At 40.8% G+C, this 20,959-nt stretch overlaps 2 protein-coding genes across 2 annotated transcripts; one reads left to right on the top strand and one right to left on the bottom strand.

Moving 5' to 3' along the window:
• Positions 1-265: 265 nt before the first annotated feature.
• On the bottom strand, positions 266-1,087 carry LOC115749018 (auxin-responsive protein SAUR50-like). Its single transcript, XM_030685707.2, has one exon. The coding sequence runs from the start codon at positions 963-965 to the stop codon at positions 615-617; it is 351 nt and encodes a 116-aa protein (XP_030541567.1). The 5' UTR covers positions 966-1,087; the 3' UTR covers positions 266-614.
• Positions 1,088-18,401: 17,314 nt separating this feature from the next.
• LOC115748967 (cytokinin riboside 5'-monophosphate phosphoribohydrolase LOG3-like) lies at positions 18,402-20,861 on the top strand. The gene is made up of 7 exons (XM_030685632.2): positions 18,402-18,778; positions 19,410-19,507; positions 19,597-19,627; positions 19,947-20,046; positions 20,143-20,213; positions 20,403-20,546; positions 20,629-20,861. Exons 1-7 carry the CDS (start codon positions 18,656-18,658, stop codon positions 20,722-20,724), a joined length of 663 nt encoding a protein of 220 aa, XP_030541492.1. The 5' UTR covers positions 18,402-18,655; the 3' UTR covers positions 20,725-20,861.
• Positions 20,862-20,959: the final 98 nt, after the last annotated feature.

The raw sequence follows: 20,959 nt of genomic DNA, 5'->3' as shown, positions 1-20,959 counted from the left end.
TTTTTTTTTCTTTGGAAAAACGATGATAGGTTCCGAGCTTTGAAATAGCGAGGGTTCTTGTGATTTTTTCACTTGCGTGGATGATATGGTTGGATGACTGACTTGGTTTGGATCCGATGGATTAACAGATGAAGTTCTACAATCGCGTATCAAGAAACACGATCTGTAAACGATGCTCTCGTGCAGTAAATTATCCAAGAGTCCATCTTCTTCTTTCGAAACCTAACGTGAAGCCCTAATAAAGCGTGGATAAACAAAGCTTTGTAATCAAATTCTGCGAATGACATCGATGGTTTACTTGTTGCCAGTAACAATCTACATGTATCAGCAACACGAAGATTACAGAATCTGCACAGAAAAGATCGATTCATAAAGATATAGGGCGAGTATGGAAACACTAAAACTCAGGGAAAACAGAGTCGTCCCCAAGATCAGTAAAATTTGAGTTCTCTCGCAGGGTAGGTAAGGCAACAATGGCGCACCTTCCACTCCACACCAACACGAGGAAACTCTTAAAAACAGAGAGTAGATTCGCATATCAGCCCAACCCCTAAAAAAATTTGAAAAAGGAACTAAACCCAGAAGGCCAAACCCAATGCCCACCTTTTTTTTCCCTATCTGAGACTCTGTTTCGGAGACCGGAACTCTTCTCTGTGACCGAAGCAGAGAGACACGAATTCCTCCTCACCACACGGTATCGTCAAGCCCGTCTCGTGGTGGAACCCGAACTGCTCCTCGGCTTGCTGGAGCAGGCTCTGGAAGTCTGGCCTGGTCAAGAAATCGATGGGGACGACGTGCCGGCTCCTGCGCTCCCCGACGTACACGACGAAGTGGCCTTTGGGCACGTCCAGAGGAAGGCCCTCTTGATCGCAGGCGTGCTTGCTCCTGCCGAAGCTGGAACACCTCCTCACGATCTTCTTGACCACCGCCGCTTGAGAAAGCTTGCTGGATTTCCCGAGAGCCATTCTCTTTTTTTTTTTTTTCCTCTCCTCTGTTCTTCTCTGTTGTTTTTGCCCTGTTTTGGGAAGTTTTGGTAGGAGAGCGTGGGAAAGAAAAGATTGGAAGGCGTATGAATTAGAGAGTGGCTTTGCGGGGGTATAAATGGTGGGACAAGAGAGAAGATCCATTAGGAGTCTACCCAAAAAATTAAGTTGGATTATAACCTTTTTTTTTTTAAGGGAAAGATAAATCTCAAACTCCTACTCTATTTAGGCTTTTTTTTTTCTTAATTTAATCTACTTGACACAATTCAAGAATCCCTTTTGTAACATCGTGTCCGAAAGCAGATTCTTATTTCGACTTGAATAGATGATCGATCGGCTTAACTAGATATATTGCTAGTTGAAAAGGCGTTTGCTGATAACGCGTGATATCTCTCATAAATACAGTGCTTATACATGGATCAAAGTAATTATGGTCGGTGAATAATGGGGAATCTTTTAATTCCTCTCGCAAACAATATATAACTTGCCGGTGATCTCGTGTTAGCGATTGATTCTGGTTGTTTATGCCAAATCATGTTCAAACACCGCGGATTTTGCAATGAAGAGAGAGAAAAAAGATTTTCCGTTTAGAAGGTGAAGAAGCGACCAGGGGGCAGTTTTTCCGGGTAGGCCCGTCGGGTTTGGATCCACCTGTTGCCCTTCCAAAGGACAACATGGTCCTTCTCATGTGTACTCGGTTTCAAGTCAAGCTTCCTTTTGTCCCTATTACGGTCTCAAGTTTTTAATATTTCTTGGCCAAATACTATGTGGTCTCAGGTTTGGGCAGTGTCCTAAAACAGAATGCTTCGAATTAAATAGAAGGTTTTCCCAAAAGAAGATGGGCTTTTTTTTTTTTTAATAAATCCGAACCGGCCAGCTCAAATGGTTTGTTGGAGGGTATAAAAGAAAAGGTCAAGAGTTTATTTGTATCTGATAAACATCTCGTCAGGATTTCCGGCGGTTATTGACGAGAAAATTTATCGGTGAATGCATTTGAAGTACCTCGAGGGTAATCTGTAATGTGGTAATTATCTTAGGAGGTAGTTATTCATATAAGCAAATAAAGTATTTCACTTATGTATGCTATGCCAGAAAGTTTTTGATTTTTTTTTTGAAGGAATTAAATTTAATTTATGTTTAAATATTTTTTTTTATTTTAAGTTTCAACTTTTTGTAACTTGCTTCCGGACGAATTGTTATTTGTTACATACCTTCTCATGATTGATATTCATCTAGAAAACTGAAAAGGATCCTTTATTTTATTTTTTGTTTCTATACATATACGTTGGTCAACTTCTTACCATGAGCTTTCTTCTTTCGCATGCGTAGAATTAATATTATGAAAAATCCCAAACTGGTACACATATGAAAAATTTATCCCAAACTAGTTGTTTGACCACAAAAGACCTCCAAACCAATTTTTTGACCATCAAAAATCCTAAACCGATACGCATGTGACAAATTTACCATTCATTAGTTTTCGTTAAATTGAGTTGATACCATGAAAAATCTCAAACCAGTACATTTGTAATAAATGGAGGATAAAAACTCAAAATTAGTACACCCGTAAACTGCAGCGTGTCATTTGACTTGGTAATTTGACAAGAAAATTTAACGGAATAGATGTACTAGTTTGGCATTTTTCGTGAAATTAACCCTTTTTTAAAATGTCTAAACTTTTTTTCTTTTTTGTCCTTTCCTATTTTATTTTCTTTCCCTTTTCGCTGGTGGCGGGTCTCAAACCCCGGCCGGCGATCGGCCACGAGCAAGGGTCGCCCTCACTAGTCGCCGGTGAGGACGTCACAATAAAAAAAAATAAACTATTCATGTCCATGGAGAGGTTAATCGTCCAGCGCATTGGCTTGCCAATATGGGATTCTTAATTATTGATGCTTACTTTATTTACATGCATCAATTGGTTAAAACGTGATTGAGATTTAAGACCCTAATAGGATCACCATATCCTTTTAAATAGAACCCCACGAGAGCCCCTTGCCTCTCTTTCTTTTCTTTTCTTTTTCTTTTTTTTTTGTTGAAGTTTTAGGATGAATTTAGATGATATTTTCCATACATGTGGATTTCCCTTGATGACAATAGTAGAATGTAGGCGGCAATAGTCAAAAAAATCTCCTATGAAGCCTATACCAACATCGGCGGATGTAGATTGAGTGTCGATATTATTAGGCCATCTTGATTGCTTGTGGGCAAGGAGCATCAAGGCGGGCTATATTCAATTCGAGTGTCCCGATATGCACACAATTGTCGCCACACCTTTTTTTTCCGTTGAATAAGTTTCTTGCCCTATTAGCAAGTAGTAACGCATTTGGGTTCCCATATGTTTAATTTTCGTCTAAATAACAAAATTGTCTCCCATTGCACAAGAAGAAAGCTCTTTTTAAATATATTGCATTGATACTAATTCAATCCTAAACCTTTTAACTGGAACAATTTAGTCATAAATCGTTTTACATTTTGTCGATTGAGTCTATCGGCTAATTTTTGGCCTGGAAATCGCTAAATGAGCGAAGGCCATTCTATGTTACACGGCCGGCATTGACATGGATGATTGTTACATCATTTGTAAAGAAATGAATCTTCAATTATATGAAATTCGTTTATTCTTCCTTTTTCCTTTCATTTTGGCCGGCAACCGGTGAGGTCGTAAAGGTCCTTACCAGCCGCCTGCGGGGACTTTGCTAGCCCTTGCCAAATCGTCAGCGATCCTCGCCAGCCATAATGAAGAGAAAAAAGAAGAAAGAAAAAAGAACGATAATGACAATAAAAAATAAAAGAAACAACCTAAAAAATAAAATATTATTAAAAATATCCACATCATCGTCTACCATACCACGTAAGATGACCGAGATCCACGTTAGCGATTTTCTACCAAAATTGGCTGGACGGATTTGTAAAAAGATTTAGGACAGAATTGGTCCATCCGAAAGGTTTATGATTGAATCAACACCAATGCAGGAGGTTTAGCACCTTTTTTTTATACTTTCTCCTCTCTTTTCGTTACCATCACAATTGCGTTGCAAACCGATTGCGACGGCATTGCCGTGAACTGATGGTAGGCATCGGTCGGCACCATTGGTTGATGATAAAAACACTCGTTTTCTATGTGTCAGGCTACGAAAAACAAAAAATCGGGTTTTCATTAGAAAGGGGCTCGCATGAATCAAAAGACGGAGGAGGATAGGTGGGAATGGGATGTGGTCCAAACAATGTCGTTAGTACAAGGATCGCGGAAGAGGACACCGTTCGTATCCTCCATTCAATACTTTGTCCGCATTCTAATCTACCCCTACAGTTTCAAGTTTAGTTTTTAACCCTAATGTTAAAAAAAAATCATGTAACATTTCAATTGAGACCATCCTTTTGTCATCATTTTTTTTTTCTTACAGATTAATACATTGGTTATTTTTTTAGCGGAGAACTGAAATGTGACTCACTAGGCTGGCCCTTCATCTATGTGTATACATATGGTGGGGAAAGTCAAACATAATATAGGGATTACATGAGAAGTTGTATTTTTAGCAGGAGCCGATGCGGATCTCATAAAATTTTTGTATGACTAGCTTGGGAAAAATTACCGAAAAAATCATGAACATGATGCAATTGTGTCAATCTAATCTTAAATCCTCCATTTTTTGCCAATTGAATCCTAAACCTTTTGCATTTGTGTCAATTCAGTCCATCCAACCAATTTTGACCGGAAATCGCTAACATGGCGCGGCTGGAGCTGACGTAGATAATTTTAATAATATTTTATTTTTTTGTCGACTTTTTATGTCTTTTTTTTTATTTTCCTTTTCCCTTTTTTTTATTCTTTACTCTCTTTTTATTTCCTTCCCTCCCTTCTTTCTCCAGCCGGTTCGAGGCGGTTCCCAATTCGATCGATCCGTCTTGCTCATCCCTAACATCAATGACCAGTATTGGAAGGGCACATTGACTCTACTACGGACTCGTACAGGTGATCCCACATACGAAAACTAAGAAGCATCCACGTTGTAATGTACTTTTTGTTTGTTTTTCGTTCGAAGTTGTAATGTACTTCGTGCTATATTTGTTCCACGAACCGTTCAAGACAAGAGAGTGAAGCAAATGCGTACAAACCGAACCGGTCGACGACGACGATGCACGTGAAGTCTCGACGTGAGCAGAGATGGTGGCTTTCTGTGTGCTTGCGGGTGGACATGGGAGATGGACCATGACTTTGTAGGTTGTACGTCTTTCTGGAGAAGTAATCCCCATGTTCTGTGAATGAGATTTGGCTTGATGAACCCAGACCGAACCCTAAGTTACACGAATCAAGTGGCACACCCTTCCCACCGAAAGGGATTGGCTAACTCGCTGTAAGGCCAATCTCGGTAAGGTTTACTTGGTTGATAAGGCAAGTATTTTAAGCCATGTGCCCCCATCATTCTTTCATAATACTTTGGGAATTCACCCAAACCCTCCCCCCACCCCAACCAAAAAAAAAAAAAAAAAGCCCATTATCATATATTTACCGTAATTTTTTTCCTGTGATACTAAAAATCACAAATTTATACTTGTGTGACACATTTACCCTCTATCAAAGTTCCGTTAATGAGGACTGTTAAAAATCTGCTTACATGGACGTCGAAAAGCAAATGGTGTTGACATGGCGTCCACATCTGGGCTTAAATGAAATAAAAAGGACGTTATTTTGTCTGAACAATCATCTAACGAAATCTTGACATGGGATAAATGTGTTACATAAATACAAGTTTGGGATTTTTTATGTCACCATAAAAAGCTTAGCACAGTGAGTATAGTTTAGAGTTTTAGATATTAAAAAAAAAAGTTCAAAGTAAATGTGTTACAATAAATATAGTTTGGGCTTTTTTTTAAAGTTTTTTCCGTAATACTTTTGGCTTAAGTAATTGATAATTGCATAAAAAGATCTTGAACTTAAAACAAATAAAATTAAAAGGAACGAATTGAACTTCCCGAAGAACTATTGTTGGCGTTTGGCGCAACTCGTTAGCTCATAACCTCGGATAACGATCCTTCTAGAAGGTTTTTCTTGGCCTCCTCCAAAGCAGACTAACAAGATTCAAGAAACTTCGTAAAGCACGTAAATGTCAACAAAAGGGAAAGCAAATTGGTTAGGGTTTCGTCTGGCCCTTAGCTGCCCTAATTTTGTGTGCTCATAGGGCATCGATACACGGCATTTCCTGACCCGTTAATCCACAGAGGGAGAGACAGAGAGAGAGACCAAAAATTCAGTAATCTATATCTTCGCAAAGGCCTCCAAGACAAATAATTAAATGCATGATGGTCCAAAGGGTACATACGGATGTACCAAGAACATAGCATGACCGCGCGCATTAATTACATTAACCTCTAAACATTGACAAAACGCAAATTTTGATGCCTCGTATTAGATCATTAGTTAGCCCTCTAGACAACAACTGGAGATTTATGAAGAAAATAGGGGGGTTTTTTCATAATAGACTCATGCCCTTGGTCCGTGAAGTAGACTTAGGCCTTAATGTCCTGAAAGTTATGCAACGACATTGCCAGATTTAGCGAAGATATCTTCAGTACAACTATTTCACGTGGAATATTGCAACGTTCCTAGTATTTCAGAGAGATTCGTTTGTTATGTTCAAGATGAGCTAGCAATGGCTACATAGCTCTTTTGGCATTTCGTTTCGGAAAGTGATTTGAGAGAGGAACTTTCTCCGAATTCTCCACTGTTTTTCGTGGAAAACAACATGCTCGCGTTCGTCATTGTTTCCTTCACATCGATTTTCAAGCGCGTGAAATGGCCGAATGCGCCTTAAATGGATCTTTTACTAACTTTGCTAGGCTAGGAGCTACTAATTCGTGAATAGAAGGAAATTAATGCCGCGAATGCACATCTCGTGGAAGCAAATGAGTTGCCACATGTGGCTCTAGAGACTCTCTTTCGGAAGGAACGACAACATCATGGTTTGAACGTGTACGTGAGTATGTCACCTTCGACTGAAAAAGAAATTCAAAGATGGAAAAAAAAACGATATTGCTAGACCTAGAAGAAGACGGAGAAGGAGGAGGTGACTCTGATTTTCGATGCCAAGCATAGGAAAATAAAAATGCACAGGCCCGTATGCGCGCATAGGGACGTATGCCGTTTTGGTTAGCACATCGATCCCATCATACCCGGTTTAAGTGTCCTTAGAGTGCACTGACTCGCGAACCAACTAGGATCCACGTGAGACTCACGTGATCCAACAGTTCCGTGCTCTAGGATGGGTACGCGTGAAATAGGTTGAGGTGCACATTTCGAACAGAAGAAGGCCCAAGCTGAGAGACAGAGATGAAACAGAAAAAGGAAAAAAAGTACATTTGAATTGAGACATAAGATAAATGGGCTTAAATGAAAGTTGTAGTACATAAGCTTAGCCCAACTCTATGTAGGTCAAGTGATTCAGTCCCCGACCCGCACACGAGGCTTCATTCAATTCTCCGTGACTCTCCCAAAAATTAAGCCTGTTGGGTCACTTTCTGTTGTCCCAATAAGCTGACCTGAATTGTCTTTACTCCTGGATTAGCGACCCCTTAATTGTCTCATGAGATTTCCCCCACTTTAGTTATCATTAATTAACTTCATGCCTTCCCTCTCTTCGGTAGATATTGTGGATTGAACAATCAAAACAGTCGCGCGCGAATCTTCAGCAACGACGATCCCGTCATCACCGACCGGTCAATTCCACGGGCTAAAGATGTTTTCCTCAATCGATCTTTCTCTGCACCATCGCCAGGACTTGGATGGTATGATGATAATCGTATACATCTGCTATACATTGGGTTTGACTTTGGCGTTCACACATCCCCGAGAGTGTGAGAACGCACGTGTGGTGGGGTTGGGAGCAGAATGGCGCTTTGGCACGGCGCGAGGTCAATACCGAAACGTCAATCAGCCACACGTGTGCAAGCTCATTCCCAGCTCCAAATGGTCGGGTGGTGGGAAATTCTATGGACCCATTAGGGTTTCGGCTTTTTTGACAAAGTGCCATGCACCACGAAACTGTCCCCGTCTTTTGGGCCTTGCCTTATCTCTTTACCCCTTTCCAATGTTCTTCTCCCATTTCAACAACGTTAATTATTCAATTAAATCGATAAAATAGTCAGCCGCCCTCTTGAAATCCATGCGTGCAATAATAATGCTTCTGGGAACATTCGTTCCATTAATTATCTTTTTTTTTTTTTTTGGCTCAGGCATCCTTGGAAGTGTGCTTGTCAACAAAAAGCGCATGCACACGTGAGTGATCAAGTGGGACTTTCGTTGCGAGTTCATGTAACACGGAGATCGGTCGGAAAAGAAGAAATTGAATTCTGCGTGACCTAACCATTGATGCACAGAGAGAGAGGGAGAGAGAGAGATCATACCTTCAAAACAAGGTCTTTGCACGTTAAAACAGATTATTCACGTGGAGGAGTATTCTCGAATCGCGTTATGGGATTACATTTATCTCTTAATCAACGAGTTATTGATCATGTATGGATCTTTTCTCTTAAGTGAAACCTCCTTGTTTCTGTCCATTAGAAGTTCCTTGCATTCATAATGATGAGATCGATGCCGTCTGTTTGGTAAAGAATGGCTGTTATCCTAACAAGTTTAGCTCATCTTTAAAATGGAGGCAAGAACCCTAGAGACGCCTTGTAAGTAAGACAGGAGGAGCTACCACTATTGCGTGGTGGCTTTATAAGGAGCTGTCATTGCCTCGCGGCAGTCACTCAAACAGTTGCTATTTCCTACTATTTTACCCGACTCGTTACCACAGTCGTGGTGGTCATTGAAGAGCGATGATTGTCTCGTGCGGTGGTATTCCTGCTCCCGACCCCCCCAAAAAAAAAATTGTAGAAACTCCTACTGATACAATTTTGGTACTTATTAATTTTATACGAATCCATTTCACGATGAGTATAAAAGATATCTTAGATATCATGTTAGGATATTTACATGATTCTACATCTCTCTCAGATAATAAGATAAACATAATATCAAATATAATTAATCGAGGATATGCACTATTTATGTGTGAAATTAAATTTTCAAAGCTCATCTTCTCGAATAGAAGATTGGCGCACCATATTGAAGTCATTTGGGGTTATGTCAAGCGGGGCACTTTCATGTGAATTGTGGGTTGTGTACATAGGAAAAGAAAAACAACTAGAGGACGAGGTCGTGCCTTGGAAATATAAAAACTCCTATCTATGACGCTGCCTTACATATTCTTTTGTTTCTGAAACTTTTTATTTACAGAAGCACATGTTTCAGGGCCGTCCAATTTTCTACTAGGCTAGGGTCGAACCGAAGACCAGCCAAATCTCGTTGAAAAAACCTTCGCAACTGCGAAACTTTATAGTCCTCCTCATAAACTTCTATCTTTGGTATTTTTGCTCATCTAACCATACAGTTCCTCAAACCATACTAGACTCGAGATTGACGACTATTACTGTAACCACATAGGTGTTGGAGCACGTAGCAAAAACCCGATACCTTTCGCCTAGAGAGTTCAAGCTTAAACCTTTGAATGAAAATGGGTCTTAACTGGATATGTTGATGGGCTCGGATATGGGTTCTCTTTTGGCAATCTATCCAGGTGAAGGTCAATATCATGAAGAAAAATGGGTCCGATCGGATACGTTGATGGACTCAGACTTGGGTTCTCTCTTGACAATCTACCCAGGCAAAGGTCAAAATCATGAAGAAAAATGGATCCAATATGTTGATAGGTTCGGATTTGGGCTCCCTCTTGACAATCTCCCCGGACATAGGGATTAGATTTTTGTTGCGCACTCCTAACAAAATAAGCCAATGGGTTATGAGTCAACTAAGATAATTTAACTGCTCGACCCCACACCAATTATCCGATATAAGATTTTTAAAACACAACTCACACGTGCATCCTAACAATTGAAATTGGATATTCCAATACGACATCAAAGTACCCGTCCAAAATTTCACATCCTGGCACTTCTCTTTCAAATTCATTACTCGCTCGCGGTGGGTTTTCCCAAAACTGATTCACACAAAAATGTGAGCCGTGTCCATTTCACATGTGACTATAAGGAGCAGGCTTACACGTAGCGGAGAGCGTGAAATATAATCCCGCGATACTTAAATGCGTTATTACAACGTATCTTAACGTACATACTTACTTAAAAGGTTCTTTTATCCTTTTCGGTCATGGGTATAATCAATGCAACGTAAACAGACCAGCATTATCTTCATATTAATCTATGTATGGTTCGCACATGTATAAAATCACAGGCTTTCTGTGCCCAAAGTCCGGACACCTTTGATATAACCCAGAGGGCTGCGAGTTAAGTAGCAGTATTATTGAGGAACTGAGATTATCTTAATGATGCAGATCTGGTGCGATGCGACTGTTCATGGCTGATGACGCCATCCATGACGCACGGCAAGTATAGGACATGTCCGACTCCTCTGCACCAATTTTTTTTTTCTGGAATTTATAAGCATCTTTCATTGCCCTTTGTTTAGCTAATCGAGATTGAATACCGAAAAAAGAATTGGGAGATCTCAAAAGGGAATGCGACCCGTGTCGATCCAATGTGGTTGGCCCCAATTATTTCTAATAAGAATGATGTTAAATTATCACCCTAGCTAAGAAGATTAGCTAGGTGATTAACTGCTACTAATTAAAAAACGTTCGAGGGGGTCATGGGGACGGGCTATTAGCGTCAGTAATAGTTCTGCAGCTTCTTTTTTCCCCATATTATTCTAATTAGCTCCTTTCTGGACACGGTCAATTCTTCGCTTGAATTTCCCTCCCGTCGTTTTTTAGAAACAAGTGTTCCAATTAGGGTGAGGAGAAGGAACATAGGGCCATAGAACAAAGAGAGTATCTCCACGAGGCGCATGTCATCATGATGTAAAATGATTAGCTTAACTAGAGCAAAATAAGTATTTTTAGAAAAATATTTTTCAAATCATTCATCTTTCGAGAAACAAACGACGCCTGAGATGCAAGTCGTTTCAAGCCTGAGTGCCGTACGGAGAGCACGACAATGATTACGGGTTGGGTTCTATTGTTCCCATTAGCTAGCTAGGGATGGATAATCAGGAAGTTGGATCATCAGCAAAGTGATTAGATGTATATGTATGATTTCCTAGTGTTGTTAAAGATTACTCCTAGAAACTAGCTTAACAAAATTGGCGGGACCAAAGGGCCAAAAAATTGATATAAAGATGTTGAAATCTGCTTTGATTTGCGTCATGCATTGACAATCTTTTCTTCTGATTGCCTTTTCTTTTTTGTGAATGCTCCACGTCATTAGGAAATGCATATAAAATGCTGTAGGGATCTGGTGTCGTTCGGAGTTCACATGTGTCTCTTAAAACTCTGTCGGCCATCGTGTTTTGAATACTTTTTTGGTGATTTAGTAATTATGTTACAATCAATGCATTACCTGCAGAAATTCCCAAATTGCAGTGATGGATTTAGATGAATTTGACTTGGGGTCGATTTTGTGAAATTTTAAATATCGCACCAGGGTGTCGTTTTAGCTATAACCCAAAAGTTGCAACTTCTCACATCCAAACTACGAGAGATTATCACAATCCGATAGCAAAAGGGGTCACATGTCATTTATGAGATCACGAATTCGATTCGCGTCATTGAAAAATCTATAAAAGGCCCGTGTTGTGTCACTTAACTACGGCATAATTCATATAGAGAGAGACTTCCCGACCTCTAGCATCTCGGTGGAGTTACAGCGACAGGCTTGTCAAGCTTAGACCTTTGAGCCACGGTTAGTGCAGAGTAATCATGATTCAGACCGAACATTTCATAGCACGTGTAACACACTTATGGTAAAACTTAAGAGGGTCATTAGTATTGATCGCTCTCCTCATCTTTTTGCTGATTAAAAAAAAAAAATGAAGTGTGAGAGGTTGATTACAAATGCCCGTGCCCTAATGCAACCTTTTTCCGTGGTCATAAATCTCGGCTACCTTTAGGGAGAGAGAGCTGACTCGCCTGCCGACTGAAATAAAGCAAGCCATTAAATCAAAAGATCCAAAAGACCTCAAAAAGGTCATACAAATTCCCAAAAACACCTATGTCATTGCCTCCTGAATCGCTCCTACCATCCACACAAGACACTCTCTTTTGTACCAATCCAACCCAAATGGACATACAGACCCCCCCCCCCAATTTTTGTTCTTAATTTAGGACTAGTAGTAGGTAATTCCTTCTCCTACCTTGCAAAGGATGCAACCCCCATTTTTGTTCTTAATTTAGGACTAGTAGTAGGTAATTCCTTCTCCTACCTTGCAAAGGATGCAACCCCCTTTGGAAATGTGTAACATTCCATAGCCACATTGCCATACTTAATCACTTTAATTTTGTAATCTAGCTAAGACATAATTAAAAGTTGGTCAAAAGACTCAAAGCCCCTCTTTTTCCACATTCAATGAATTAATAAAGTTGGGGGGGATCGAATTAGACAAGAAAGAAATTGGGAGAGAAAGGGTGTGTTTTGCAGACAGGTAGATGGTGATGTTCTTGGTGCTTGCATGACCTTTGAGCCACCGGAAGGCAAGTCGGATAGGCCAAGTAAAGTAATGGTGGGAATGATAATATATAGCGTTCATATGGAGATGGGTGACACAAGACAGATCTTTTTGCACTGACCCGTTCTCTTTTATTTAACAGAATATTCTCCTGGGGATCCTGCAGCGAAACACGGAGCGACGGCCAACACCACCCTCTGACGAGATTAAGTGTGCGGGGGAGATTTTCTTTTGATTGGATAAGAACCGCGGGGGTCTTTGAAGATTACGATGGTTTATTCATTGATTCATTAATTATTGAGAAAAGAAAAGAAAAGGAAAAGAAAGGAAAGGAAAGGAAAGGAGTAGTATGAGTTCATATTTGGTGGAATTCACATCCTTATCGGTCCCCAAAATCATGGGGGCGCATGAGAATCTCGGGAAGTCCGCACATAATATTTCGAGGTTTCGATATGTCTCCAATAGCCGAATCTATATGTTCGTGCATTTGAGTTATCAAAAACATTGAGATGTGCGATCGTATGTGCGTAGCAATACGATCGGTTGTATTATGAATACATAAATTTGTTTCATCTCCCGTTCCATCACGAGGTCTCAAAGTACGTATTGCCTCGTATATATTTAGGACCTGGGAGTCGAAGTTGCAACCTTCTCATCTTCAGACGGGATTCTTGAAAACTCACCCTTTTATCATCTAGATGATCGAAGTCGGGCTCGAGCCTTTACGGGACTGTGTTCATGGCATTCTTAAAGATGGACATTAACATTATTACATTGCAACTAGAAAATATGTCCAAATTAATCCGCTGAAAGAGGAGCCGCATTAGGCAATTCGATGAAGCAAACAGTCTAGGTCAAACATCATATGTTTAAGTCGCTAGAAAATTCGAACAAAGAAAAGAGGATGTTTTCTCTTCTTTTTGGTCGAAGAAGAGCAGAAGAAAGTTGAATAGATTAGTCTTATATTATTCTCTGCAGGGGTCCATTTAATTTGACTTACCCGTAAAATAAAGGCTAAGAAGCTACGACACGGACCTTCTTCAATGAAATTCCATTCTGGATTGCGGTAATTTTTTCTTTTTTGTATTCCCTCATTGGATGATTTTTTTGCGAAATGCCAATTAAAAAGAAACAATATCTGCAATAACTAGACGGGTCGGATGCTTATTTGGATATTTTTCGAAAATTGATTTGCATGCGACAGATAGTCATAAAGCGCTAATTAAGACTCGTTTATTTGAACTGATTACTAATTTCAGCAAACTTAGCCGGCATTATAAGACAGACTTCTTGGAGAGATAGCAGTCTGTCATTTTTGGATCCTTGAAAGCGAACTGCATGATCGAAGACGAGGATCTTCTGACATAAAGCTGGTCGAAACAAGGTGTTGAGCGATTCATGCATAATCATATGGAGAGTGGTTGATGAATCCGTCACCCGATTATATCGGAGTTTCGAATCATCGTATTGAGTTCGACGCCCACGATGTCCGAAATAGACCCGAGCGGGTGCATGAAGAGCACAGCCTGATTCCCTTCCCTTCACCTTGTGCGGTAGGTTTTGAAATTTGACAGAAAAAGGCAAAGAGAGTTGGGTGAACGGTCGGTTCTTTCATCTCCCTCATCGTTTTCATGCAGTTGACCGCCGTCTAAGCAATTCCAAGTTGCTAACAAAAGCAATATATAAATATATATATACACACACAGAGTTGAATTTCTCTGCTTATATATTCTTACTATAGTAATAATATTTGCTGACACTATTATTTGGGATATGTTGTGAAATTTCTCTGTTTATAGGCTGTTTAGAAACGACTTCGACCGGAGTTTAGGGCCCGCATGGCAGCACTTTTGCTTTAAAAATCAACTTCTAAAGAGAAGTAATTTTTTTCACTTCAAAACTACTTACGGAGCAAAAAAATGCTCCACAAGTAGAAAAAATGAAGTTGCGTAATTGAACGGATTTCTGCTCCAGAAGTTGCGTTACCAAACGGATTTCTGCTCCGGAAGCATTTCTATAGTAAAAATTCTACTCCATAAGTGTTGTCATGCGAGCCCTTAACAATAGTCAATTGTTGATGCAGGATGAAATGAAAGCCCACTTAAGAAAATAGATTTGATCTTATGTATCTGTATATAGAGTTTACACCGTAAATTATGCAACTTCCTCTCGAGTTATTAAGAAATACGCTGTGTAATGGCCGTCCGTTTAATAATAGTACATGTTTTTGTGGGGAGGGAAAGCATTTTTCTAACATGATGACATATCACAGATCATGACTTTTCTCGACAATTTCTCTTATATACGTTTTGTCCAATACTGTAGTTACTCTGCATTTTTTTTTTCTAGTGGTCCTTTGATGTGGTTATGTCCACATCTTGTATACTGATATAGTCGGAAATTTTCCTAAGGTCTTTAAATTTTTGGGGAAAAAAAAAACAGCCAAGACGAATATCCATATATGATATTTCTCGTTTCATCGCATAATTTTGATCGAAAATCGATGATATAGACGCCAACAATCTTACGTGGCACGATCGACACTCATCTGATTTTTTTTTCAATTTTATTGAGTTTACTGTTTATTTTTCCTTTTGTTCTCTTTTCCTTCTTCACTATGGCCGGCAAACTCCACTGAGGCTCGCCCGCCACCGAACAGGGGTTGTGGCCGCAAGCAAGGCAGGCCTAAGCTGGCCTCGCCCAAATCTAGGCAAGATGGTTTCGTCCACGGCCGAGATGGTCTTGACGAGGCCTCGCTAGCTATGGACAAGAACTCTTTCACCCACGGTCGGCCAGGCCATGGTGAGGCTAGTCTCATCCATATATGGGCAAGGCAACCTCATCCAAATTTGGATGAGGATGGCCCTTGCCAGCTACATTAAAAGAAAAAAAAAAAGAAGGAGAAGATAAGAAAAGGAAAAAGGAAATAAAAGATGCATTCAAAAGTAAAAAAAACTTGAAAAGATTTATCCACTTTAAAATCAACCTTGCTACAAAGAACGGCGGGCGTCCACGTCGGCTATTCTAGCCAAAATTGGTCCGATGGACTACATTGGCAAATAGTTAGAAGGTTCAATATTGAATTGCCACAAAATGCAATAGATTTACGAATTTTTTTTTATAATCTTCCCATAGGATATTGACCCAAGAGAAAATCAATATGAATAACGAGAAAACAAAAAAAGCTTGAAAACATATTATAAGGCTGGATTGTTTTCCTATTTCAGCAGAAAATAAATGAGGTATAATCTTTTCCGTGAAGCAAGCATTTGATTGGTAAGTGACAAACTTGGACGTCACAGGTTACTTATATTTAGTTGAGATTTGCATCTGATTGATGTCCCTAACTTGCAATCCACCAATTAAAGACATCGTCCAAAGAAATTCCCCGGCCCCATGATAGAATGGAGGAAACTATCGAGTGGAAACTTAGGGCGTCAAGGTAGTTTCTCTTATAATCACCTGACTTTTGATATCCGAAATGGAGTTAACAACCCAAGAATCCGGTAATGTGACGTATGATGTAATTGTTACCGATGACATCACGGTTCCGTTTATCTCGAGAAAAATATGATATTTTCATGAAATATTTTCCGGAAAGCTATTTTTTTTTTAGGAAAACGATAATATTTTTTCGGTGTTTGGCAAGGAATTGGTTTTCCTAGGAAAATTACAAAAACAAAAATTGAATTTTCAATTATTTTTTTATTTCTTGACTAAAAAATTACATTTTTCTTCTTTCTCTGATGTTCACTCAACGTTCCACCTCGGTTGATCCAGCGAGGCTGAGCTCAACTCTCGCCGAATCCGGCGAGGTCGGCGAGCTCACTTGACGCTGGTTGTGCAAGCGGCTAAAAAATAGGGAAAAAAATAAATTAAAACTTTAAAAAATAATTTTTTAAAAAAATTAAAAAATCCTAAATTGCTATTGGAATTGATAAAAAAAGAAAATGAATGTGAAGGAGTTGAGAGAGTAAAGATGAGGAAAAATGTTTTCTTCTTCTCGGAAAGTGGAAAACACTTTCCCCACTTTTGAAGGAGATTTTTTATTCATGGGTGGAAAATGTTTTCCTTGATTAGCTTATTTTACGCCAATAAAATGCCGAAAAATCTGAAAAAAAAATTTTGTGAACATACTTATGAACAAGAGATCCACTTGAAAGGAAAAGAAACAAAATGCAAAAATGCCAATAATTACGTAAGGCCCGCGCCATCTGGAAATGCAAATGCTTGGATTGAAATAAGTTGCTTCCTTTATTGGGCTAGTCGACATTTTTTTTTTATCGTAAAATGGTTTAATTAAATATTTTTATAGATTCAATATCCGAATTCCTCATTTCAGTGATCGGTTATTATATATATATATTGTCTATCATATCTCTAACTTTCCTATATGTGACTTTTACTCTACCTCTTTGCAAAGCGGGATAATCGAACCCCGTATACTAGCGTCCCCACCCCTCCATTCCCTTTACCAACAGGGCCGCATGCTTATTGACAATGATCATTTATTCTAAGAACCTTGGAAAACGATATCGGATCCATAGCGTGGCCCGAGGTGGTTACCAAACCCTAACATATATCATCCCCATGCACAGTACACACAACAAAGAACAACACTAAACAGCTGTAATTCCATCTCACAGTTCAGATGGACCGCCTCTGCATCAACCTTCGGATTCTACAATCCAGACCAACCCCAATAAGGTGGGATGCCTTCCTTTCGGAACGTGGAAGATGTCAAATAATAGCTTCACGTGCATGACACGAGATCCGTCATGGACATCACGAGCGGCGGTATGGACTCCGTATTATGAATTTTTAAACTTGAGGAGCCTCGTTGAATATTCCGTCTCATTTAGTTAAATCCATCGTGTTCCTCGTTGTAAAATAAAGTAAGACTAAATTTGCAAATAACCGAAATAATATGTGTGCACTAATTCACAATATTTACCACCAGCCCATTCAAACGCTACCTAGCTCGTGCCTCGCTGTGTGCCTTTTTTATCCAATGTGTGTTGGGGAATCAATCACGTCTCCAGTCATACACGACTTATGATCCGGGCTATCGGCGGTGGCAGATTAGTCTCGCGAGATCACAAAACAGCACTATCGGATTTCAATCCGCTCATATGTCGATGCTCGGTAACCGAAATAGAAAACGAACGAACGGATCACTCATTAACCCATACGAAACTTGCTATCGTAACAGCATAGGCTCAAGTGCCGGTATTCTCTGGTTGTGCTGAACAGTTGAAAGGATTAAATTACTCCTATGTATCGGAAATCAACGCTACCCCGTTATTTCGTTAATTTTTTTTCTTAGGCCCTATGAGCAAACCAATTGACTGGATTCATTATAATAGGGACTTAAAAGATTTAGGTTAACGGGGATTTTCCTTACGCAAATTCTACGGATCACCCGATTTCAATCTGTTCAGCTGCCGATGCCTTGTAGTCAAAACAAAGAACGAACGTGTCGCTTATTGATCCATATGGAACTCCCGATCATGGGATCATAGTCCCAAGTGCCAATACTCCCCAGGTATACTTTAAACTGTTGAAAGGATAAATTGCACTTATGTAATCGGAAATCAACGTGACATGTTATTTTGTTAATTTTTTTTTCTTATGCCCTATGGCCAAACCAATGACTAGATTAATTACAATGGGGGACTTAAAAGATGTGGATTTAGGGGATTTTCCTTTTGCAAAAATTCTACAGATCACCTCACGAGACGAGAAATTGCGGGAAGATGTGACGTGTCGGTTGGGGCTGATTGATAATTTGACAGTGGATGTAGATATAAAAAGGGGACCGAGGGCACAGTTCTCCATTCCCCCCTCCTCTCCAACTTCTTGGCCTCAGCCTTTTTCGTCCCTTTCGTGCTCCGGTGATCCGGGCGATTGATTGCTGACTGGTGAACACAACAAACGCATTCTTGCTCGCAGGTCCCTGTTTTCGTTCACCATCCATCCATCCATCCATCCATATCTCCAATCTGATTTGGCTTTGCTCTAGTATTATATCCAAAACATAACGTGACCAACGAGGAGAAGAACCTGAGTCCTGCAATTTGAAGAGATTGCGCCCGAGCTCGAGCTTCTTCCACTTATGGAGAACCAACGCCAGAGCACCCTGAAGTCAAGATTCAGACGCGTCTGCGTCTTCTGTGGAAGCAGCCCCGGCAAGAACCCCTCCTATCAACTCGCTGCCATTCAACTCGGAAAGCAACTGGTACTGCTCCAAGTTTCTTACTAGAGAGAGAGAGAGAGAGAGAGAGAATTGTTTGCATGCATGAAAATGGGAAGATATGTACTGTTTTGGGCGAAACATGCATAGATAGAAGTTTGGGCTGTATATCTATTGGGGGCTATGCAGAGATAGAAGTTTCCACGCACACACGCCCCTGTTCTATTTCATAGCTGAATGGGTTTTATTGAGCTGTTTGATTATATTAAGCCCAAAAATTTAAGCATGCTCTAATACCCTTTTCGTCAAACTGAGAAGCTGTGCAGTCATTACTTATCTGTATCGCGTGATTTATGAAGAGTGAGTATTAATCAGGAGGGGTGTGTGCAAAACATAGAAACAGGGGACTCGACTGTGTCTTTTAGGAACTCCTGTCTGTGGGAGCCTTTCTATATCTTGTGTAGCCTGAAGGATGGAATCAAGTGGGGATAAAAATCTAACCAAGGACGAGATGAGCGGGACTAAAATAAGAGGAGTGCGTGAGGAGGAGGGTGGTGATAATTGAAGTAATTGTTCGAGTAGTGCTCTGATTCGATCGAATGGCAGAGAGCTTTTGCAGGAGAGTTGTGTTTGAATCGAACACGTCACTTCAACAATTTTATAAAACTTTTTGCAGGTCGAAAGGGACATTGACTTGGTGTATGGTGGAGGAAGCATTGGTTTGATGGGTCTAGTTTCTCAAGTTGTTTACGATGGGGGCCGCCACGTGTTGGGGTAAACCATCTCTCTCTCTCTCTCTCTCTCTGACCTCTGAGTCTGAGTCTGAAGCTCTTGCCTGTATTCTTTGTCTTCTTTGGTTGCAGAGTGATTCCCAAGACGCTGATGCCGAGAGAGGTAATTGTCCAGTTTCTATGCGATCGAACAAGTTGCCACGTTGTTGCGCTATCTCTTGCACTTCAATGATGGAATAGGTGTCGCACTTCCCACCCACACATGGTCAATCATGCCTTAGTTTCCTGTCCTCGCGAATCGAGATTTGCTCTAGAATCTATGCTTGAACATGTCTGTAATTGAGTCTGTTATCGAGGCACCAGTAAAACGAGATAAATTTTGCGCCGACATGGCCACCAAACACGGTCAAATTGGGGACCTGGTAATCTCGGAGCTAATGAGGAATGATCTGATAAGAATCGCATCGTGCTATGTGGTTCAGATCACGGGAGAGACAATCGGAGAAGTGAGAGCAGTGTCGGGCATGCACCAGAGGAAGGCCGAGATGGCTCGTCAAGCAGATGCGTTCATCGCCTTGCCCGGTACATTCTCTTTTGTTCGACGTGGACTAAGTTTTTCACATGTCGATGCATGAGATTGACACGATTGTATCGCCGAATTGATGGTTTCTTGTGTAGGTGGTTATGGGACCTTGGAGGAGCTCTTGGAGGTGATCACATGGGCTCAGCTCGGAATCCACGATAAGCCGGTAATCCCGCGAACTCCATCTCTGTAACTTCAAACAATTCGAAAAGGCAGGCACAATGCTCGTCGTCTAAATTCCATGTTATCACTTAGCAAATACCTAGTGTACTTGGATAGAAAATGATGGGTTTGTTCATGTTCAATTTTTTTCGCTTTCACATGATGATGTCCACCTGGTTTGGTGCACCTGCAGGTGGGGTTGCTGAACGTGGACGGGTACTACAACTCGCTCCTGTCGTTCATAGACAAGGCCGTGGACGAGGGCTTCATCACTCCCTCCGCCCGCCACATCATCGTCTCCGCCCCGACCGCGCACGAGCTCCTCGCCGAGCTCGAGGTACCGAATTCTGGATTCACCTCCCTCTCGTCGTCTCATTCGATCACGAGCCCTGGGTTCGGCTGACTCCCTGGGTGCGCAGGAGTACGAGCCGAAGCACAGCGGGGTGGCCTCCAAGCTGACCTGGGAGATGGAGCAGCAGCTTGGATACTGCACCAAGTCAGACATTGCCCGTTGACCCCCCGCTCAACACTAAGTACTCACACACACACAGACGAACACTACCCTTTTGATGGAGGATTGACCGCCGTTCGATTTTGGGGATTCTCTCCACAAAACTTAGACACGACGCTGTAGATGATCTGGGCTCCCCCCCACCCCCACAAAAAAGAGAGAGGGGGGAACTGCGCAAAAAGTAAAGAGGCAAAGGAAGGTGGTGCAAGTCCCTCCACTCCCACCACAGTCTTCTGTTT

The sequence above is a fragment of the Rhodamnia argentea genome, chromosome 2, assembly GCF_020921035.1.
Source record: "Rhodamnia argentea isolate NSW1041297 chromosome 2, ASM2092103v1, whole genome shotgun sequence".
Taxonomy (NCBI): Eukaryota; Viridiplantae; Streptophyta; class Magnoliopsida; order Myrtales; family Myrtaceae; genus Rhodamnia; species Rhodamnia argentea.
Note: the sequence above shows the minus strand (reverse complement) of the source record. Positions and strands in the feature narration are given on the sequence as shown.

Excerpts from the sequence above, each read along its gene's own strand:
- LOC115748967 (XM_030685632.2), top strand. The coding sequence starts at position 18,656 with ATGGAGAACCAACGCCAGAGCACCCTGAAGTCAAGATTCAGACGCGTC. Across the intron at positions 19,508-19,596 it reads GGGGGCCGCCACGTGTTGGG|AGTGATTCCCAAGACGCTGA; the intron begins GTAAACCATCTC and ends CTTTGGTTGCAG. Across the intron at positions 20,214-20,402 it reads TCGGAATCCACGATAAGCCG|GTGGGGTTGCTGAACGTGGA; the intron begins GTAATCCCGCGA and ends GTGCACCTGCAG.
- LOC115749018 (XM_030685707.2), bottom strand. The coding sequence starts at position 965 with ATGGCTCTCGGGAAATCCAGCAAGCTTTCTCAAGCGGCGGTGGTCAAG.